At 34.8% G+C, this 24,917-nt stretch overlaps 1 protein-coding gene across 2 annotated transcripts in view; it reads right to left on the reverse strand.

The window, feature by feature from the left end:
• Nucleotides 1-24,917, reverse strand: part of LOC149545880 (uncharacterized) — a 179,910-nt gene that overhangs the window by 141,380 nt on the left and 13,613 nt on the right. Inside the window, exons 1-6 of one of the 2 annotated variants that reach the window (XM_089790866.1) lie at nucleotides 22,747-23,322; nucleotides 21,506-22,096; nucleotides 20,110-21,339; nucleotides 19,692-20,019; nucleotides 18,043-18,292; nucleotides 17,685-17,901 (exon numbers count right to left, since the gene is read on the reverse strand). In XM_089790866.1, the coding sequence (XP_089646992.1) occupies nucleotides 17,685-17,901; nucleotides 18,043-18,292; nucleotides 19,692-20,019; nucleotides 20,110-21,339; nucleotides 21,506-22,096; nucleotides 22,747-22,830 (2,700 nt within the window). In that variant the 5' untranslated portion in view covers nucleotides 22,831-23,322. Of the gene's footprint in view, nucleotides 1-17,684; nucleotides 17,902-18,042; nucleotides 18,293-19,691; nucleotides 20,020-20,109; nucleotides 21,340-21,505; nucleotides 22,097-22,746; nucleotides 23,323-24,917 lie in introns of those variants that run through there. The other variant, XM_089790865.1, reaches the window with a different exon arrangement.

Raw genomic sequence — 24,917 nt, forward strand, 5'->3', positions numbered from 1 at the left:
AATGTTTGATAGGGATCTATAAACTAGCCCGCTAGCATCCTAGCAGCTTGTTAGGAAGCCTTGCGTGGTAATCTAATCTTTTTCCCTTGAATCATTGCATCTATGGAAGTAGAGCCGCTAGTAAGTTTTCATTAGATTTGATCCCCGTCCATTTGCTAATCTTTTCATTCGTAGGAGTAGAAGTAATGCAACAAGTAGTTTAGTAGTTGGAGTTCATTCAAGAAGAAAGTTGGAAAATTAGAAGCATTGCTGGTGCACATACTCTCCATCATCACCATCAACATCATTTGGTGTTAATATACATTGCAAAGCTAGATTTCATCATCATCACAGCAAAATCCAACATCCTTGAAAGAACAATATAAGCCCGCCTACATGATTAACCAGCAAATTACATTAACATAACTAAGTTAGTATCCACAGGTGTAAGGAACCTTAGAGTTTTTCTCATGTTCTTCATGAGTATTTACTTTTCAAGAGAGGGATTGAGTGTTTGATATTCCATATCAAGTATTCAATTGCTATATTTTATGTAGTGGTACAAAACTGACATCAACAGAATGCAATAACAAAAATGGGGCCACGCAAACATCTCTCAGGCAGCGACAAAATGATACGATGGAGAAAGCTAATTATGTCGGACTGGGAGCTATATACCTCAAGCTCGTCTTTCGTGGTCAATGATGACTACTAGTGCGGTATAAAGGCCTCTAGTGCGGTATAAAGGCCTCAAGCCATGGTAGTAATTTTATCATGGATGTCGAGAAGAGATGTCAAAGATCATTCCATGTGATAACCACCAAAGCCTACGTCATTGGGCAAGCATGTAATTATATAGTGTTTAAGTTCCTAACCAAAAATACAACATAGGGAGTACAAGGAAGAAACAACGAACCACGAGACACATCAACACATGTGGTCCACCATTCCAAAGGAAAATGGAAATAGAAACAAGTCCTCTCAAACCGACTAGTTTGAGTCTTGAGACCCGTGTGAAGAAAAGAATAAAATTCGCGTTCTTGTATGGTGCATTCACTATCTATGTCAAACGCACACCTACATGAAATTATCTATAATAATATGCATAGCAATCTACAGGAAGATTGTGTGATGTTTATCTAACTAAAATAAATGAAGTTGTCGATAATATAATAAGATACAAGTTTATTCTCAGTCAGCGATGAAAAAACAATGGATAGAGACACATCAAACCAAGAATTGCACGGAAATGACACTGCATCAATAATCAATGGTAGAGTAGAGATTCTTGGGTGATGAATTATGATGGATTTGGAATAATAAATTTAAAAGCAGCAACAATATATTTGTAATGGCCCGAAAAAAAAAAGATATTGTGGTAGTTATCTAAACGGATACAAGCAAATATCAAACAATATTTCATGTTCAACAATGATTCAAAATATGGGAGATACATTTACCAAGAAGTGATATAAATCAACACAAGCGAGGTGTAATGAAAAATGTATTTGTCTAGGTACGAAGAAAATAAGAAACTACAAAGCCACATTAGCATATATCAGAGAAGCGGCCATATTTGAAACTAGCACCTGTGAAAATATATATATTTAAATGATAGGAGGACTCTTAGTGACGAGCAGGTGAACACAAAAAAAAATGGTGATTGTAACAAACGGATTTTCATATCGAAACAAAGACAATTTAATTAAGAATTTCCAACGTTTATAGATAGACAATTGTAATCCTTTTCATATGACATTAACTGTTTTAACAATTAACTGAAATGAATGTTCATCTGAATATAACTAGTTTAACGATTACCTGCAGTTAACTATATCCATCATCATCTGAAAATAACTAGATCAACGTTTAACTAAGCATAATTGTACTTATGATGAACTGGAAAAACTAATTTAACGATCAATTGAAAATAACTATATTTATGATCAACTGCATAAACTAAATTTACGATCAACTGAAAATCTCTGTATTTATGATCAACTGAAATAACTAATTTAACGATCATCTAAAAGTAACTAAACTATCCTTTCTACATACGAGTAAGTAAATGCTTATCAAGAAAAGAAGTAAAGAAACATACAATTATCATTCCGGAGGATCTTTAGCTGGTTGTGCAAGCTTCAGCTTTGGTGAGAGGAGAAGCATTGACATACGCTTAACCTCCCAACCTCGGATCATACTTATCCCCGCGCATTCTATTAATTTAGAAAGGCCCTCCCTACCTTGGGCTCGGACTTGGGATGTTCTTAATCCAGCCATCTAAGCATCCTAGCATTTAGAATGTCCGCACAGTTATGAAACGGACATGCTTGCATAACTAGCGCTACTGATATCAAGTGATCATTAGATGGCAACCATGCCTTAAACTACCTTGGTCAAAAATTTCATATGGGTTCATTGACCCGATCACCACCGCTTAACTTGACAAGAGGTTTCATTATAGGGATGAGCATGAGCTATTAAATATATTTAATTTATTTATTATTCATGTCTAATTTCTCTTCTGCTTTCTTGCAAATTCATACCACCTCTTCACCTTACTTGGCTAAATAGCCAGTGAGTCCTAGGTGTCTGAAATTTCCTGAGCAATCTGCTCTATGCATTAGTTCCAGAAGAATTCGCTACTTAGTATGCTTATCGCAACTGTGATCAGAAAGATTATATTCTTGAGACTAATTGGAAATATTATTGGATAGTATTTTTCATTCCACACTTTATTGTATTTGAAAGAAAACGATTCCATTAGGGTTGTATCTAATTTATTATGAAAGTTAAAATCAGAGGACTGATATCAAAGGACATGGAGTATGCAGCAAAACTCATATAGTAGCTTTGAAATGAATCTCGAAAAAGAAAGAGTTTTGTGAGCCTAACTGGCTGTTATGGAAACAATAAAACGATATTGAAATAGTATTATATGACCTGATGTATATTCATATGTCTAAAGCCTTGCAATTGATTGGAAATCTGCCCTCCTTTAGACGTTGCAGAGTTATCCAAGTGCAGAATATTTATTCCTCAATGGACTGAGCATATACGGCAGAGATGCTGCTTGAAAAATGATAGTTTAGACTGGAATGGAGGAGGAAATTCGACACAGAAATGTATGAGGTCGGCTGCTAAGGGTGGTAGATAGAATAAGGAAGACATAGTGAGAAAAGGTAGTCGGATGTGCAGAATGTATATGCCCGACTCTTCTCACAGCTCCCATTTAAAAGAGCAAGCCGTGACTTCTTGGCTTCCACCGGTTTAAAAGATTATATGCCAATTCAAATTGCCAAGTGTTAAATCGATTGAAATGAAAGGGAAAAAAATAAAAGGCTGGAAAAATTATAATTCAATTATTATTATAATATATATTTACATACGTTCATGTAAGTATATCAATGGGGTGATCATTTTATTAAGTTATTATAATATAATGGTGTCATTTCATATATATATAAAATATGATGAAAGATCAATTAAAATCCCTTGAGGTATGTTTTTACATTTTAATTAGATTATTTTATGCTTTCTTAGATTATTTTCTTAATAGCTCATGCGGGTCCCACAAATGTATCCTATGTTCAAGTCGTTGTGTCCTTTCTAAAGAAGTTTAATGTCATACCTATCGATCCTGATGAGACATACCTGCCGATCCTAATGAGTGAACTAAGCGAGCATCCCATTCTGATGATCCCGTTTAGCAATGCTTCCCCCCTCTTCATCTTCTCCTACAATCACCCAGGAAAACACTTCCGCCACAATAACAATTCTATAATAATTTCATATAAACATTTTAAAAGACTTTAAATTATTAATCATAATTTCAAATGAAACAACTGCTAATCATCTAATAACAGTTAATGGTTAACGACCATCTTCATTAACAGTTAATACAACTTATATAAATAACTACCTATCCGTTAAATACAATAGTTATGAACAAGTTTTAAAATTAGGTCAAAATTCTGAGATGTAACAGTGACGAATACATGACATATTGAAGGAAATCAATTAAAATCATATCAAATAAAAAGTTGTGATCACATTAAAAGAAAATAATTTAAATTAAAAGGTGCGATTATATTTGGACATGTCTCTTTGTCAAAAGATTGCATATAAAAAATTTTGAGGATAAGAATTTTAAATCTTGTGAGGAAGTCACACATGTTGATAAACTGTGTGGAGACACAACTTATAGTGGCACTAAGTTGAATCATCTACCACAGTAGAAAAATATATACATCTTACGATAAGTTTCTTCCAAGAGGAGGATATGACAATTAGTGGAGAGCTTGAGCAGTAGAGGGAGAAATAAGAAAATAACATTCATGTTCTCCACACCAAGGACGACGACAACATTATGATCATCTCAAAAGCATCTCAACATGGATTTTATACAAAATCATTGGAAATGGATTAGAATAAGATGTTGTTATAAGATGTGCATGTCAAATACGATAGAATATTGGCTATAGAGTAGGGCAAATTTCTATAAAAGCTTGTGATAATGCAATAGTTGACTCTAATTATAAAAGCGATGTGTTTGTCAACCAGCGTTGAAAGTTGGGCCTGATCGTTCTATTTTATCCTCCGACAATGCAAAGACTAAGGTTCTAAGATCTACTAGACAAAAGGAAGTTTGTCATAATTGATGTGATGCAAAGTTGTTCAAATGATATAGAAGTGGGAATTTTACATCGTGGGAGGGAATAATAGTCAATGTTTCATTCGAATTGTTTGACAAATGCTTATATGGAGACATTTTCTTGTTTGATGTATATGGACCTTTATTGAAGCAACTTGTATCAAGAACATTAATGTGCAGATAAGTATTAATTATCCTTGAGTATTATATTTATTTTCTTATTGTAATATCACTCTTATTGTAATTCTACACATGATATAAGAGTTATTCGCCTTGATTTTTTCTTTGTATCTGAAGTTGATCTTGCAAGAAAAGAAGAATGACACATTAGGCAGCTTATGACAGCAGCTTAAAAGAAGTGATCAAACGGGATAAAGTGAGGCTCTTGACGCAAATATCTTTGATGATTGAAATTATGGGTATCCTTCTACATTACGAGGGAGTATGACACTTCTTCGAAGGCAACACACGAGCTTTAGAAGATTAATACTTAGAGGGAGTCTAGAAATACGTGTGTGCGACTACATGTTTTGGATGAGCCTGTTGTTGAGTGCATCATGAGGAAGTATTGACTTATCACTAGAAAATCGGAAGATTGATATCAAATTCAGAGTGAATCTGAGAAGAATCCTTGGGGGAGGAGAGCCTCTAACGGAGTAACTACTAGACCTGACTTCCCATGATCATTGTTCAGAGGGAGAATTTTGAGGTGCAACCCTTTGTGAATGATATCTCCTCTATAAGGAGAAGTTCTAAGTGGAACTCCTTGTAATGCATTCTTCTATGTGAGAGAAAAATAAGGTGAAAGCCTTTGTACCATCGTTTGACTTGGTTCATGGTGGTTACAGTTTCACATATGATATGTAATGAAAGGTGATGATCTTTCATTGACATATATAAATAGAAGGTAACCATTGTAAGGTGATGATCTTAAAAATGGTAGACCTTGTTATCATGACAGACTTCATTAAGTTGTTGTCGCAAAGAGTTGGAAGTCTGGTAACGAACGTACCATACAAAAGGTAACCATTATAAGGTAGGGATCTTATAATGATAGACTTGTTATCATGACTAAATTCATTAAGTTGTTGTCATAGAGTGTTGCAAGTCATGATAACAAACGTATTATAATCAGACTTCATTAAGTTGTTGTCCTAGAGTGCCAAAGATCATAATACTTGTCATGATAGAGTTCGTGACATTGTGATTTTTGTTAATCTGATCAACTTAATTGTATACAATAGTATATAATATATTATATATATTATATATAATATAATATAATATATATGTATATTGTTATACATATTATTATTATTTATGTTAAGATAATATTAAATGATGATTACACCTTAGAAACATGTCTCTTCATGAGATGTGTCTCCTTTCATATTTATACGAGATCCAAACCTATATTTGGAACATATTAATAACAATGGTCATCTGCATTTGGAACACATTAATAACAATGGTCATGTTAGTACATTTGTAGAAAACGATCCATGTTATTTAACATTTGTTACTAGAAGAACCTTGTTAAATGACGAGAAGGAACCTAAGAAAAGAAAGAATTTATTTCATACAAGATGTAACTGCAATGATAAGGTGCGATAACCTTGTTTATGAATTCACTATTTAAGCATTTTGATGGTGGTAGTACTAATAAGAGCATTCTTATATACTATTTTATAAATCAGTATTTATTGATTATTTTATTTCCTATATTCATAATACATAGAAATCTACCTGAGGTCTTACCTAATTGTAGAGACCTAGTTTAAAGGCCCTATGAGAAATCTCTCCTCCGGATTACTAATTCTGACCTTATTGTCGATGTTGGCCCCTATGTTAACTTTATCCACCATCTCTTTCTGATGATATTGTGTGCTTGTTTAACCACGAGAAATTACTCAATCATGGTTGCCCACTCAACCATAGATGATAAATGCTTAAAATCTCTCCTAAGCACTCGTAATTGAATAATGTAGATTGTGTATGTTTCAATTGCCAAGAGAGGAAGATTTAATGTTCCTTTATACCTATCGGTGGTTGTAAAACCCCAATTGGTCCCTAATTGTTGTAGGTGTGTGTCACACTTTTGTTGTTTGAAAGTTTATGATTATTTTTATTTTCAAGGGTTTTAGAACTTATAGGCAACTATGCAATAATCGGACCTCTGAAACGATTTTATCAACTATTGCAACTTCTTCTTTTTTTCCAATGAAATACATATAAGCATCCAAACAATCCTTTATGGAAAAATGAGCACAAAAATGACTATGAAAAAGTACTCCAACTACAGAAAATAGTTATTTCCTCCAACTCTGCAATGTCTAAAATGATCCAACTTGCTCCTTCAAGCCCTCAACCCACGAACACGCACCACATACAATTTATTTGAATTTTTTAAAAACAAATCGCAGGCCTTGGGAATTTGTGCCAATTTGCCTATAGTCTACAATGTGTCATTTGTGGCTGCAGTTGTAACTTATTCCTCCTTATTCTGCAATAATAATACATTCTCCTTTCTTCCCTACCGCTGAAAACCATTATTGCTGAAGCACAAACAATCTCTAGATGAAACTCTTGAATATTCCAAATTCACTGAATATTTCACTAGCTCAAATGGAAACACACAAAAGAACTATGTTCTCCAATGGTAAAGTTGTAAACCCTTCTCATAGCTCAAAATCATCAATTACAAATTTTGCAAATAACAATGCACACCTTTCTTCTTCCAAAGCAAGCAAATAAGCTTTCCAACCCTAAATCAACTTCTCCTTAGGAAGCTGCGATTTCTCTAATTAATGCATTAATAAATATAATCATTAAATAGATTTAATAATTTAGAGTTAGGAAATATCATTTGATATTTCTCCTCCACTTAATACGTTAATTTGGCCCCATTTCATGATACTTAGACCCATCACTTAAGTGATTTAATATAAAGTCAATTTAAAACTTAATATTAAATCCTTCACCATTTAATAAACATACAACCCCTCAGAACTAAATAACTCCCTCAATATTGTGAATCTGGCTTAACTATCTGAAACTGGAGTTAGCATAGTAATTTCCCATGCCACCAAATCATTTTTTAAAAATAGTTGGGGTCCATCTCTGACTCAAAATTGCTAAAAATAACAAAACTCGAACAATTGAGTTTGAATCATCTCCATACCAAATCAAAGGCACTAAGCTTTGCAAAATTTGAACCATCAGAAAGACATATCTCCTCTATGCACGAATTGACCCTCTATCTGTCTCTACTAGCCTACGAGGGTCTACTAATAGGCTAATCAATAGCTAATAATGATGTCTTTAGCTAGTAAGGGGCCTCACAGTCCACCCTTCCTAAAATTGCTTGTTCTCTAGCAATCTCAACTCCATATATTGTAAGATCTCCTAGCTCACCTATGTAGCATCCTCTCCCTGATCTCTATGAGAGCCTCTGGCACCAAAACCAACTTTCCCTCATCGTCCAAGAGTGGAAGCATTATAGAAGGAACAATATAATGTCCTAACACCTTTTTGGGGCATGATACATGAAAAACACTATGGACTATGCTCTCTACCAGCAAATCCAACTCATAGGCCATATCTCCCACTCTCCTGATTACCATGAAAGGTCACTAGTACCGTGGCTTATGTTTCTTGGCGCCACTCTTTTTAAGAGTGGACTAGTGGTACAACTACAACATCAAGTATACCATATCTCCTATCTCAAAAGTCTACTCGGTCCTCTTCTGGTCTACATATTGCTTCTATTGATTATGTGTCTTTGAGATGTTTTCCTTAAGAGCCTTTACAATGTTCTAGCTCTCCTATAACAACTCTCCAGCACTAGGCACTCTACTATCATTCAACAACAAATCCATGAAATCGGGAGCCTCATACCCATATAATACCATGAAGCTAACATCTGGATGGATGTGTTATAAGTCGAATTGTAGTAATACTCACAAAGATAAATCCACTTCACCCAAGTAATCTGCTGCCCTGTTACGTAGTTAGTGAGGTATCCTTCCACCCACTTATTAACTATCTCAACCTATCCATCTGTCTAGGGGTGATAGCTAATACTCGGAGTGAGCTCTGTCCCGCAAAATCTAGACAACTCCTACCAAAAGTGACTCAAATTTTGTTGTCCCTGTAACTGACTATGCTTCAAGGTAAGCCATGCAACCTAAATACCTCAGGAAAAAACAACTCTACCACCTGCGTAGCAATGTATGTAGCCATGATTGAAAAGAAGTGAATAAACTTCATAAGACAATCAACAATGACATATATGCAATCTCTACCCTGGGCTCTCGACAATCCTATGAAGTCCATATATAAGCACTCTCACTCCCTATCGGGATTCGAAAGTAGCTGAAGTGAGTAAACTTCATAAACCGATCAACAATAACATATATGTAGTCCCTGTCTTGGGCTCTCGATAGTCCTATGATGAAGTCCATAGATAAGCACTCCCACTTCTTGTCAGAAATCGAAAGTGGCTGTAACAAACCAGTCGGATATGAGTGTTCATGCTTATTCTGTTGGTAGGTAGGACACTCTCTAACATACTGCAACACCTCAGCTTTGAGCCCTTTCCACGAAAAGTGCTCTAAAATATGTTAGAAAGTCTTGTAGAAACCAAGATGTCCTGCCATAGGTGAATCATGACAAGTCCCCAACACCATCCTCGTCACCTCTAATCTCGGGACCAAATAAATGCGCCCTTTGTAAATGATAAGCTCATTCAGAAGGGTATAGTCACTACCCTGATGGCTCTATCTATAGATCCTACTGCCCATCTATTCTTTGCATACTCTGCAAGGATCAAATGTTCGCTGATCCTCAGATATGTTTGTTATCGTGCTCAAATGGGGTCTGTGTGAGAAGGCATTTGCTACAACATTTTACATTCATTTGAAATAGGTAATATCAAAATCATATGGCTGTAACTTACTTACCCATTTTTGCTACATGTCATTAAAATCTCGCTACGCCAAAAAATGTTTCAGGCTGTGGTCTGTTTCTATGCAAAATTTGCTACCCACTAAGTACTACCTAAATTTGGCCAAAGCATGCATTACGGCTCGCATTTGCTTATCATAAAAACTGAAGCTCCTCTCAGGTCCCTTGAGCTTTCTACTCTCATAAGCAATCAAGTGCTTGTCCTACATAAGCACCACTCCCACACCCTCCTTAGATGCATCACAGTGTAGCTCAAATGGTTTGTTGAAATCTGGCAAAGATAGCACTGGGCAAGAAGCCATCAACTTCTTGAATTTATCAAAACAAACCTGTGCCTCAGGAGTCCACAAGAAAGTCCCCTTTCTCATTAAATCAATCAAGGGTGTTGCATGCCTAGAATATTTGCTAACAAATCTCTTGTAGAACCTGTTGTCACAAAAGTTTGCACCCTTGTCCAAAGTTTTTACGTAAGGACAACTTTGTGAAACATGGAAACAACCTCCAAGCTATGGGACTTGAACTGTGAGGTTGAGTCTCCGGAGAATGCCAGCTTCCTTTACTATCAAGGTGCACCTAACTACACTTGGAGAGGAAAAGGAAGAAGGAATGCATGAAAACAAATCTACCTACTCTAACCTAAGGGGTGATGCACCAAAATAAAGTGTTTGACCTTATCTCTGTCCATAAATTCACAGTTAACTAGTTATAACCTTAAAGAATATAGATTTGGACCTTGCTTAATTCAACAACCACATGTGGATCAGACAACAAAAGAATGCTATAGGAAGAGTCTTCACTTAATATCATTCAAATGTCAAAAGTAGATACAATCATGCAAGTTGTAGAATATGGACAAAAACATTAACCAAAGGCAAAGAGAACTTGCACAGTGTGTTAATGGCCAAAAGAGACTCAACAGAGGATTACAATGGCTCAAAGGCATGAGAAATTACAGTAGTATGCATGGAAGCAATATTAGAGAATCAGAGAAAGATCAACCTTTACAAAGACTACAAAATCTGCCTTTATAGCTCAGGCATAACTAAGATATTTGCAACTAAAGTGACTCCACAACTACTGTCATTAAGTGCTCGGAGAACAATCAAGGTGATCTAAAAGCTTTGATCTGGTACACCTGCAGTGACATGAAAGTCATGAAACTCTGATTGGAGCAAACCCTAAAGTGAAAAAACGACGCCAATCAATGCTAAAACTCCTCAAAATGGATGATCAAATGGTGGGAAGAGTGTCCTCTGTGCCATTAAAACATAGCGTTAACTCCGGAGTGCTTGAAACTGATCGAGAAGATCAGATCGTGCAAGAAAACCCAATTTTTCCCCGTTTTTGGCTCATGAATCAGTAAAGTCAGCAAGTCAACTCAGTCACACAACCAAAAACCTCCATGTGGACCAACTATATTATTTCCTTTTGCCACCTCGTGGAGTCTTCACACATTTGACCATACCATGTTTAACTAATCGCACCACCTTCAAACTTAACCGTGACAGTTTACGATAATGTTGACCTTAACTGCATTGTCAACCTAATTGCACCGATCAAACTGGGCCCGTCGAGACACATGGTGAATCCTCGCTATGTCGCTATAGCTAAAGATTGCGTAACTTCCTATAGCGACAAAGCGAGAGACATCGATCTTCCTCCATCTAACGGTCCTGAAGGTATAACCGACTTGTCAGTACTCCAACCAATAGAAACATGGTTCTTTGCCAGCCTGTTTGACACTGACCCACCACACCACATGTCAACAAAAGGAACAGACCCACCTACCACGCGTCAATTTGACGCTTTATCACTATGATTAAATATCAAGCAACTTCCCTTAGCGACAAAGCGACCAACCTTGATCTATTTGCATTGGACGGTAGAAGGTATAAACTGAGAACATCTCGCCCACGACCTAGACTCGTCAGAGTCTCGGCCAATGAAATTCCCACCGTCCGCCAGCTCAATCCAACTCACCACCCTGTCACCCTGTGACCCACTCAACACAACATTGACATGTGAGCACAGTCAAAAGGACGGCCCACCAAAGGAATGCACCCACCTGCTACATGGCACGATGTCGCTTTGTCGCATGAAATAAAGAATGCGCAACTTTGCAAAGTGACAAAGCGGCCACCATGGATGATGAAGGATCTAACGATGAGGAAGTTATGAGCCCACGGAATATTAAAGTCGCAATCACTTAGGAAATAAAACATAACCTAAAGTTAATATAAGGTACCTTTGTCCCCCGTTTAATTTGAATTTTTAAATATGTGAACGTTACTATGTTCAAATTCAAATATGACAATTTTGGAGGGAAGGCAAAAATGATCAATAGAACCCACATAAACCCAAAAACCCTCTAAATTGTGTAAGGTTCTAAATTGTGTAAGGTTCACTAGAGTAGGCTACTCAATGATAGCATGAATCTTTTTAGAATCCATGCATACACCCTATACAGTGATAATTTGACCCACATACAACAACTCTGACAATCCCATATCACATTTTAACTCCTTTGCATACAAGGACTCTCTGCTCAAAATGCCCAAAATTATGTCCAAATGCCACAAATGCTCATCCCATGTTTTACTATCAACAAGGATGTCATCAAAGAAGACCAATACAAATTTCTTCAATTGAGGCTAAAAGACCATGTTCATTGTGGACTGAAGAGTGGCAAAAGAATTAGTTAGCCCAAATAGCATTACGAAAAACTTGAAATGTCCACAATGACATCTGAATGTTATCTTCTCTATATCTTGTTCCCTTACTCAGATCTGATGATATCCCGATCTTAAATCGATCTTCGAAAAGAAGCAAGCAACTTGAAGCTCATCTATCAATTCATCTATCCGAGGGATGGGGTACCTGTTCTTTATTGTTTTTTTGTTCAGGACCCTATAAACAATGCAAATCCTGAGCGTGTCATCTTTCTTCTTCACTATTACCACTGAAGAAGTGAAAGGAGATTTACTCAGTCAGATATGGCCCACGGCAAGTAACTCCTTGATGGCCTTTTATGTTTCATCCTTCAATCTTTTTGGATGCCTATATGGTGTAATCATAATGGGTTTGGCACCCTTCTCTTATGGAACTATGAGATAGAAGACGTCATAGCCAAGTCTTAGTCATGTTGGTAGAGGGCAACCTGGTTGAGTCCAAGCCAAGTCTCTACCTGGGAAGTATGAGATAGAAGACGTCTTAGATAGTCATATTGGTAGAAGCATAAGAAACAAAAAAGTATGAAGAGTTCTTGGTCAAACAGAAAGGAAGGTCTATAGAAGATTCATCATGGCTATCAAAGAAAGAGGTTGACTGCCTTGGTGTTCCTCTGCACTCGTGAGATGTGACAAGAACTTCCCAAATTTCCCTAGTTGTCTAATGTAGGAGTATCTAGATTCTAAGAGAAATCTTGCATCACCCAAAGATATTGTCTAATTTTTTAAATAAGGGCTATCTTTGGGCAGGATTACTATTTTTGGGAAGTTCACTATTTTTAGTAAGTGTTTTGTTTGAGTACAAATTGTTCCAATTACTTCCCTAAAATATATGCCAATAAAGTTTCATGGCAAGCTCAAGTCCAATTTTGAAGATGTTTTTTTTTTTTTTTTGACAAGGTGTTACAAAAACTTTAAACATAATTTTGAAGGCCTTGGAGGCTCCAAAAGGAGCTCAAAAATTTTTCCAAACAACATTTCATCTATGTTGTGAAGCAGTTTGAGTACACGGTTCACAAGATATCCCTTCAAATACTCCAATGAGTGTTGAAACCCATTTGAGGCACATTGTTGGCAAATTCCAAGGTACTAAAAGATAATATAAAGGTGGTCGGCCTCAAGAACCTTCTACGGCGGTTAAACTTCCTAGTATAAAGAAGACAGATAAAGGTCATGATGGCAATTATAATCATACATTTGGCAACTATGGCTTGCAGATTAATGTAATGAAAATGCCCACGGTGTTGTAGAATTTATTTTCTAAATATCATAATGTCATTTCATTGAAGATAATTGAAAGCAAGTGTTTTTGATCTTGCAATTTCTTGGTTCATGTAATTTTCTATGTATTTCTCTACTGTGTTGTGTGTATTTGGGTTGCTAAGGGGATACCCTTCATCAGATTCAAGTGCATTGTTTTGGATTATTTTTATTCCTGATCCATTAGAAAACAACAAATCCCATACTAGGAACAAGCAAAAGTTTATATCTTCCCAATAGATTAGTCCTCCCATCAAGCTAAACTTTACAATGATTTTCTAAGCACCTTTTGTCTTATATTAAAGTTTGAGTTTTACTTGTACTTGAATATACTATTGTTGTAAGTTCTCCCATCAAGTTCCATTAACATGTTTGGTCATTTGCGGATATTAGTTTTCTTTGTACTTACAATTATGGAATGCATTTCAAACAAAGTATCCAACGTGGTGTCTTGAACCCCTAGGTATTAGTATGAACCTTGAACTTAACCCTAGCTCATCCATATAAAGGTCAACATTACCCAATCAACAAACGCCTACTTGTCAAATAGTAAACACCTACATGTCAAATATCAATCTTGATAAGTGATTTGCTTTGAGAATCCTTTTTAATTGCTTTAAGCTTTGTAAATAATAATAATGCACAAAGTTTGAAAGGATTGGATGGCATGCACTTCAATGTGAGTGGCTTGTATTTGTTATTGAAGAGGAAAATTACAATGTAGTTGTCACTTAATTGTAAGTTACTTTGTAGACATAACTTTTATGGTGTTATTAAATTCATAGTGTTTTGTGCAAACAAACATATTCACCATGAACTGTATTGGGTGGTTGTGCGGACAGTGAAAAAGCAAAAATTATTGTACCATGCAAGTGAAAATTTGTTGTAAAATAATTGCAGTGTTGTATGTGCAAGTGTTAAAAGAAAATTAAAATTGTAAAATAAGTTGGGTGCTACTGAGCCATACCATTTCTTGGCTCCATTCTTTTGTCGGAGGCCAGCACTTTTCCATTAGAGGCTTCAGCGATAATTCAGTTATTTAGCTACTTAAAGAAGACTGAAAACATGCATGACCATTGTTGGCCAAAAATTGTGAAAGATGAGGCTCTTAATCGTAGGAAGAAACATGGATAAAGCAATCATTAAATGAAATGGAACATCAAGGTGCAAGAGTGTCCCAACAATAATGTGGGCATAAAAAAGTTTGTTAGAGAGAAGTTTCAAAATGTCGTGGGATAATAACATTGGTAGAAAAAAGGCTTATCACATTAAAGAATTCAACCCAACTGGGGATCATGGCGAAAAAAGCATACCTTGGGGCTGCTATTAAAGGTAAGGCAAGGTTGTTAGTGGCACAATTGAGGAAGGGATACCATCACCTCAGGTGCGAGATGGGTAAATGGAAGAGGCCCAGGAAGGCTTTGGAGAGGATTTGCATGATTTGTAGGACAGGAGCTATTGAAACAGAATGGCATTTTCTCTTGGACTGCACAGCTTACAACAACATCCGAACTTATTATGATGTCATCCTAAAGGCGGACAACATGCATAGGCTATTTGAAAATGACAAGATCAAGCAAACTACAGATTTCGTGGCTAAGATCCATATCAAAATATTGGAAATGGAAAGGAATATGGAAATTGCTTAGTGTTGCATCCATTTGGTCCCTTAGACTGCTGTGGTCTCGTGGACGTCATTAAAATCATTCATTCATTCAATGAGAACAGTTAAAAAATATTCATTAATTCTTTAATAGCCAACCCCAAAGATTAGCGCAACTTCAAAGGAAGTCTTAAGATTACAAAAGCTCTTTAGTATGTGAATTGCAGCCCTTCTATTGTTACCGTTCCATCACAAAAAGGAGCTCTACCATTTCCTATTTTATCAGCCATCTCTTGGGATTTAGAATGCAATAAAGTTTCTGACTGGTCCAGGTCAGCAATATTATAACCATTATTATTTGGTTCATGAATCAAACTAATTGAAAATATCTCTAGAAATATATTTGCAAATGTGCTACAACCATTTTATGTATTGAAACTATGAAATCTGGTACACATGCATCTGTTTAGTAAAAATAAATTTGTAAATGGTGTCAAAAATTAAGCAAAAATAATTTTGTTGTTATATTTTATGAAATTAATGTCAAAACAACACTGAAAGCAAGCTGTTTGATGAAATGTCTACATAATAAAACTCGTCATAAACTACAAATTTTAGGAAAATATTTTGGGGCAGAATATTAAAATGTTATACATAGTTGCAAACTCTGGAAGTACTCTCTGTGTTGTTAAGTACTCTAATTTTTTTACTGGGTGATGTTTACAGGTTTAACTATACCATTTTTATAGAAGCAAAAGAAGAAAGGGTAAAAAATGGGAACACGGGTAAAATGCTGGTTAAAAACCATCTTTCACATGTTTTTGCTATAGAACCATGCATTTTCTCTTCTCAGATGTCAACTTTTAATTTAATACATTTTGTAATTAAATTTTGTAAAAAAATATATTTCTTTAAGAGATTTTTATTTTTAGTACTTGTTAATAAATTGCCAAGTTTTTGCTGAGTATTTTCTGAGTTTTTCCAAGTTGGAAATCTTGGGTTTGCCGAGTACTCTCCAAGTCCGAGTCTCCAAACTATGATGGTATCAAAGCATATATGTGAAGTTATGACATTTGAAAAAATTTAGAATTATTCGAGAACGAAAATTTACAGTGGTATCGAAGCTAAGAACCCTACCAGTCTGCGGTGTTCAATCTTCTATAGCAAATATTGGCATTACAAGTTAGTAATCAGCAATGTCAAAAGGCTTGAATCCAATGGCTAATAAAGATGAAGTCAAAACAATAAAATCAGTCACTTGTTCCAGCAGCATCAATGGAACAAGAATGTGATACAAGGAATATGGAGGTCAAACAAATAACTGGAGGAATAAACGAGCTTCAACGAGATTATAATTTGGATACAAGCTACCTATTGTGACCTTTTCACACCATCACCCTATTGCAAATGCGGACCCCCTCTTTTTGCCAGTAGTTGGTTTAGTTTAAGTTTGCTAATGGTTTTGATAGCTTAAGGTCCAAGAATGAAGAATTTGAGCAAGTTTGAGACTCAAATGTAGCTAATGTGGCACTTGTTGAATTTCCATTAAATAATGAGAATGGTAAATAATTAGTTGATGAGAATTCCACACCTAGAAGACAAGAAGAATGTAGTGTAAATGATGTTTAGTATGGATATTTTCCAAATAGTTAAAGAGATCGTGAATCTTCGAAATTATACCCTCACAAGTGTTATAAGGCAAATTGATAGAGAACTATAGATGTAACCCAACACGGATGTTTGTCCAATAATTTGGGAGATCCATAATTTAAGGGTTCGGAGAGGGGAAATCGAAGAACATGGGAATTCAGCTCACAGCTACACCTTGATGGAATTCTACCTAGCCCAAAAATTGTTTGCAAAGAGAAGCTTCTAAAGAATATGTGGTTGTTTTTCTTGATGTTAGTGTGGTTTGTTAATATCTTTTTTCTCTGTTTTCAATACTATAAGCATTAAAAGAGGGGGTGCTAGAACGTAAGCCTCAAAAGAGGGGATGTTAGAATATAAGGCTTACTTTTTCAAAAAAAGCCAGTGCCTTAGTAGTATGTTAATACATATATAAAAGAGCTTTTTGGTTAGTGGTATTTAGTAGTGTAAGGAAGTTTTATAGAAAACCACACACTTTATAGGCCAACACATATCAATGTAAAAGATACCTCATTTTAATCGATATATATTATTTTGTGTTAATATCTGGCAAGCGTGGTATAGTTTTAGCACTCGTTCCCAGAAAAATTAAATAGTCGCTCTAGTTATAAGTTGCAACACAAACATGACTACCATCAAGATATTCCATATCTCTAGTAAAAAACTATAGAAACACAAAATCAAACCCTATAGTTAAGCCTAAACATTGAAGACGTGTTTAAAAGATTAGGGAACTCATTTGCATGATAAAATTCTAAGAGTAAAAATATTTATTAATGCTAGAAAGAAGAAGAGGCTTCTGGATATTTTCATCAGAGTGAATCTGAATGGCTTTCAGCATCCAAGTTACCTTCCAGAGTGTGTTGTTGAACAGGATGGAACCCTTCTTTAATAGATCTTGGAGTTGGTTCATCTCCGCCTTTGCATTTCTTATTGCTTTCACCATTCCACTGTCTACATTTGGATTCAGAAAGCACTTCCTTGTATTTGCATCTTTCACTATCTCTTCCCATACAGACCCGCTAGCCCAAAACATGGACCCATTCCCAACAATCCAAAGACAAGATCTGTTCATCAACAACACCACAATGTTATCCTATTTTGAAAAAATCAGTTTCTACTTGTACTTGTGAGGATAAGTAAATACAATGAGAGATGCAACGAGATAGCAAAACAATAATCACCAATGAAACAAGATTAAGTAGTACCGTGCACGTGTCAAAGCAACATTTGCACGTCTACAATCTTTAAGGAAGCCAATTTTGTCAGTTCTGACTGTGGAAATTATGACAATGTCCTTTTCCCCACCTTGAAACCCGTCAACAGAATTGACCTCTATATCAAAAGTGTTCTTCCATTCATCCTTCTTCATTAGCCTTTCCTTCAGGAAGTTAACTTGAGCTGTATAAGGTGATATTACACCCACACTAATTTTCAAACCTTTTCTGCTAGCACAAACTGACTAAAATTTTTATATTAGAAACACCGTTTCAAAATCCCAAATTGATTGTGTTAGGATACTAATCATGCATTAAAAGTCCAGATATATATATTTAAGCAAAGTGAGGCACACCAGAACATATGTTTAGAATTGTTCTTGCTAAAGAATTATTAGATAGTCTTAAAATTGGACAAAATAATTCTATAAGCATAAGTAACTTACAAAGAAATGGTACAGACTTCAAATCTATGAGTCCAATCCCAGAAATGACATGCATACAAAAGCTATTATTTCCATTTGCTCAGATAACAACCATCCTCTAATTTCACTATTTTGAAAATTATTTATTATAGTAATGTTTTATATATTAATTTATTTTGTAAACATGTCTGAAGCAACAATTTGCTATTTCTTAATGAGCCCAATTCGTTTTACCTAGTCACCAAAAGTAACGATTAGAAATGCAGAAGAAAATATTAATGAATAAACAAATTTCATTTGGCAGTTAGCCCATATATTTTATGCAAAATATGTAGTAAATGATTAAAAGGGTTTAATAGCATATCAAGCACACGTTTTAAGCCATGTAGGATTTCATTGTTAGGGTTTCAGGGGAGCTCTCAGCAGTATGAAAGGTAATTATCATATGTTAGTGCAGATACCCATGGCTTTTATCTTGTATTAAAATTCTTTGGTTTCTTCACTTAAGAGGCCTTTTCAGCAGTCTAAAGAAAGATTGAATACCAGCTTTCGGGTCATATTTTCTGCTGACTTTTGTGACAATTGCAGTATTTTATGGCCAATTTCATCAAAGTAGAGTGCAATTGTTTCGTTGAATTGCTATCTAGGGGTTTTAACCACAATTTTCAGCATGTTTGAACACCGGGACTGCAGATTTTGGATTGTAAAACAGTTACAGCAGTCAGGGTTTGGTTTTAAAAAGTGACTTATAGGAGGACCTTATTGAGCCACAATCTTTCCAAGTGTTATCAATGAATTGATGGTTAGAGTTTTAAGGCTCTTCAAAAAATCTGCCATATTTCAAAGCAGAAGACCTATATCCAATTACAAAATAGAATTTGTTTATCACACTAATTATTTTCTTCAATTGTATTTAGAGGAGGCCCTATACTAGTACAGTTGTCATGCAGTTGCTTCTTGATGTTTCATGTTTTTGTGGTCTTAGTGATGATGTATGAATGCAAAGATGTGTATATTAAGTTGATTTATAATTGACTTCATTAAAAGCACTAAGGGATCTTCCTGAGAAGTCACATGAAGAAAATTTGTTCTCGATGAGCTGACTGAGAATATTTTACTCAGTTTATGGCTACATCTACATGTTTAAACATGATAAAATAAACAGTTGCGTTTACATATTGATAGGCTTATGGTACAGGCAGGAGAAAACGTTACCTTTGTATAGTTTAGAGACTATATACCAGACAAAAGCAGCCTCAACAAAATTCCACTTGCTCTTACTAAATTCAGGTTCCCTTTCTTCTCCATCTTTTATGTTAAAAAAAGCATATGTTCCATACATTTCAGACTTGACATATGCAACGTCATCTGCTTCCATTTCAACATTTGGGCCATTTATGATATGATTGTCATAAAACTTCATATTTGGGAATTGACATATCTCTGGATGCATGCGATACTGTGTATCTAAAAGATGGAACCGATGTTCAAGCTGCTGTAATCTTTCAAAGAGACTTCTACCATATCCCTTTTCTAGTGATATCTGGCATTCCAAACATGAGATGGAATCAACCATATAATTATTGTATACCAAACTGAAATCAATACACCAAATAACCCAATAGAAACAAACCTTGCTGATAACTGTTCCAGCCAACTGATTTGGATCTCCTACAAGTATTGCATGTCTCAAACCTCTGATTTGTAATGCAATAGTTGACTCGGCCTCTATAACTTGGGCTGCCTCATCAATAATCAAGCAATCAAATGGCGCCGCCATCCTCATGCACTTTTTGCCAGAAGATATTACTGTTGAAAATACTAATTTTGCCCATGACAAACACTTCTTCTCTATTTCCTCGCATATTTTCTCTTTTTTCTCGGTCGAGGTGAATTTTTGGGCCATATAGGCAATGTCAGTTCGACTGGATAAATGCTTTGTCAACAATTTGATACACTCATTTTTATTCATATAAAGAACCTTCAAATCTTTCTTATTATAAAGCATATGTTCATTAGATATACTTGTTAACTCTTCTGTCATCACTGACCACTCGTTGTTATGAAAGAAACATTCCCTGAGGACTCTGTCGCTGAAATTACTTTTCTCAATAAGATTTACAAAAGTTTCAACAGCATTCTTCAAACATTTCAATTCCTGTTTTCCTGCTAAGGCCCCTGGAAAGTCATTTAATAAAAAGCTTGCAGCCTCACAAAATTTTGCAGTTAAAGTTTGCAATCTCTGTCTAACAAACTGTGAAAAATCAAGGCTGTTTGTTTCTTGTGGTGTATCAAGGCTGTTTGTTTCTTGTGATGTCTCTTTAAAATCTTCATATTGGCAAACAGCTGATTCGAGAAATTGAAGAAGAGATCTCACCCTGTGAATCCATCCCGTCTTTGGTAGGAAACATTTGGACAAACGATCAACTCGATATGCAAGGAAAATGTCTCCAAAAATGCTTTCCTGCTCAAATCTCTCCTCATTTCCTACGAGTACAATGTCACTCAAATTCAAGATACAAGGAAACTTATCTGTATTAGGGCAACATCCATATGGACTTTTAACATTATTGAGGAATCTCATTGCAACTTCTGATACTGCTGCATTTGTGGGTGCACACACAAGAACTTTGACTGCCTTATGGACTAAGACGGAAACAAGTGAGACCAGCATTGAGGTCTTTCCTGTTCCAGGGGGGCCCTGAATCAGCTTTATATCAGAGGGAAATCTAGAGTCCATAGCGTGAACTGCTCGAAACACAGCAGAAACCTGAGAATGGTTGAATTTATGTGGCATGAAGTGGTTGTTTTTGAACTTCTCGAAACCATCTTCTTTTGCTTCTACACATGCTTCATAAGAATCCTAAAAGCCCCATCGAAGCCAGATTAGTGCAAACTTTCCATTTTGTTCGCAAGCAATGTAGCTCAATTTATAATAAACCATTTCTAAACGAAAAATCACCATAATAAACCATTACCAAATGAAAAAACATCATATGCACAAAGCTTAAAATAATTCAAGTACTCACCTCTGTATTCGGGCATATTGCTTTATGAAGCATGGTACCTTTTCCCCTATTTCCCAAATGAGAATGTAAAGCATTCCAAATTCTCGAACATGTTATAATACTACTGAGATAAAAAGCATATAATGTAGTATTTTTGTTGTAATTTGTTGATGTATGGGTATGTCCATACCGCACAAATGCCTTCACTGTCGCCATCATTACCTTTGCCATCTCCATCAGTTCATCCGAAGTTGTATCCTCGCTGGCAGTGTTCTGGACTGAAGCTAGCAAGTAATCATGATTTGAGTAATCCAGATACTTACCTGATTTTGTGAATAGTATAAAAATGTCCATCGCTTTCAACTCCAGATTTTCTCTCTCTTTCTCTTCTTCTGTATCATTCTCCCCGTCAATAAGCATCTCGTATGTTCCTATTACACCTTCTGACAGCTGTGTTTCTTCCTGAAATTTCATTTTTACATATTTTGCTTGACCTAGACCTACAGATTCCAAACTCTGCTGCAGTTTTGCTCGCATCTCTTCAACTAGAGGCCAAACAAAAGAGCGAAGGTATTCATCTACAGATGAAAATCTCTCTGGAATATGTTTCACCTGGAAAGACAGGAAATGATCCCAACAGCCATTTAAATGCCTCTATTTACTCAATCCAACATAAGACTCACTAAAGGTAAGTTAGTTTACTTCTAATCCCAAAAGCTACTGGTCTGATGGATTGACTACAATTTGCATGTATATGAAAGCAATGAATTGGAAAAACATTAGATCAATCACCCTCAATTAGAATTTGTCAGTCACATCAGCGTATAAGTGGCATTAATGTCATTCGGCCATCAATCAAACATAACAGAACTTGGGAAAAACAACTGTAGAAGTACAGCTAGAACTTATTTTTCCTTATGTTCGGTCATCTTCAAGCATTTAGAAACTTGGGAAAAAAAACAACTGTAAAAGTAATGTCGATACAAATGAAAGATGCCCAATTCATAATCCTGTTAGAAAGTAAAACAATGGCTTAAAAATAGGCATTTTGCATAAAACATCGTTTGAAATCGAACATGACATTTAGTAAATGGGAAGAATACATGCTAAATAATATTTTCAGCCCGCGAACAAGTAATGCATCTCCCATATTGCTTGACGAACATTGAAATTCGCAGAACTAAGAAGAACATTTAATTAGTTAATCTGACTATAATGGCCGATTGCCCATTTGGTTATAGGTGGTGACTGACTTAACTTACCCAACTTCTGTTTGTTTCAATCAACTTGTATGCGAGATTTCCCTGCAATGCACTTTGATTTTCCGACCATGTTTTATTTTCCATTTGTGTCGTATCATAGCCATCTGTAACTTGTGCGATGGTGGAGGATGAGTTGCAGACGGAGAAAGTAAACAAAGATTAAATTATGTCTCTTAATCTGAGAAACGGTGTTCTTGGGGTTCATCAGCGACGAAGAGGCCTCCGCCATGTCGATAAACCACTGTTCCTCATCAAAAACAAGCAAAAGCCCTAATCGCTTCTTGGCGATTTGCAAACTCCGAGAATTTGACAATGGACGAAGAAATTTTTGAGTTCGCACCATTTCTCCCAATTAGAAATTATTATCTAACAAACCGATTCATGTATAAGGCTTCCCAAACAATCCATTCATCGTCTGCATTACTGTTTAAAATTATATGGCTCGCATCTCCCTCGACAGGTGATGTGAGAAATCGGGTGAATTTTGTAGGCGGAGTTGCCTCAGCTTGAAGCTAATGCTCGTATAGAGAGCACATTAGCAAAGGATTATGTTCAGTAGGGTTCCCTGCATAAGGCCAGTTTGTTGAAAAGTTTCAATTGATTTTATTTTATTTTTTAATTATAAAATTTTGGATGTAAAATTGGAAAGAACATAAAGATAGGGAGAATGTAAGCAGGGCGGATTATGTTCAATAGGGCTCCCTGCATAAGACCAGGTTGTTGTTGTAAAGTTTCAATTGATTTTATTTTTAAGTCCCTGTACTGGTACTAATGTTTTTGGTTGTGGTCAGCAATTAAATTTTAAAATGATTTATTTTTAAATATTTTTTAAACATTAATTTCTTATTTGCGATTGGCTAATCTCTATTTTTGTAGGGGTAATATTCAATTTTCTACAACAAAAATACAAATATTTTTCTAACATTAATTAATTAATTAGTTAATGCATTAATTACAATTTATCTTTTCAACATTTGTGACAATTGGATTAACTTTATAAAAAATAATCATTTTATCTTCCACCTAACAAATGAACGTCTAATCAATATTAATTATCACTATCTATTTTTCTTATCATGTTGAAAAATAGAGTTAAATGTTTTATATTTCTTATTTTAAATATATTTATTAGTAGTTTTACATTGATGTTTATTTTTGTAATTTGTAAAATGTTATTTCTTTAAGTTTACACTATATTTTATTAGCGACTATTTTCTAATTTTACATTAATATTAATAAAATAATAATAAATATACTAATAGTTAATTATAATATTCAATTTATTATTTATAAATTTAAAAGTATATAAATTATGAGAAATTTGAATAATAAGATTTATTTTTTTAAATACTATATATTTTGATTTTAATATTATTTTATAATTTTAAAACATATATTATATGAAATTTAGATATCATTGCTATTTAACTTTGAAAAACATATATCAAGTTTTGGAGTTTTTTGTAAGTATAATTATTACTGAAATGGCATTGTTATTATTAAATGTTCAATATTCTAGCACTATTAAAGTAATAATTACAAGACTTAGTTTTTTACACATGCGACAACTAAAAATTGAATAATGATCTATAATTTAGTCATGAGTAAACTATCATACCAATACTATTACATTATTTTTATAAGCCAAAAGTATTATTATGTTATTACGATCATTATTATTTTTCTTTGATTTGTTGTCTTAGATTTATATGATTTAAGTCAAAAGACATTTATTATTTAGACGAAGACATTACTCATGCGGCCGGATTGTTAATGCTTTAATGTTGAAAATTTTGTTTGTGCGGGTGAGTGAGCAAGATGCTCCTCCAAATTTAACGTTACGACAAAAGACTTTTGAGATTATAAACAACATTAAAAAGCGTGTGGACGAGGCTTGCGATGGTGTTGTGTCCTGTGCAGATATTATTACATGTATTATTAAAATATTATAATTAAAATGTATTTTATATTAAAAATATTAAATCTTACTTTATTAGTAGTTCAATTCTAAATATCTAAATTATAATTATATATTAATATATATTATAATATATTAGCACTTAAATTATTGTAAGACTCAAAAATCTTTAGCCAATCAAATCACTAACAAATAATTTTAAAAAGTTATAATGTTAAAAAAACTCTCATTTATACTATATAAATATAAAATT

Source organism: Cupressus sempervirens, chromosome 7 (genome assembly GCF_028749045.1).
Source record: "Cupressus sempervirens isolate cs-2001-9-10 chromosome 7, ASM2874904v1, whole genome shotgun sequence".
Classification (NCBI taxonomy): Eukaryota; Viridiplantae; Streptophyta; class Pinopsida; order Cupressales; family Cupressaceae; genus Cupressus; species Cupressus sempervirens.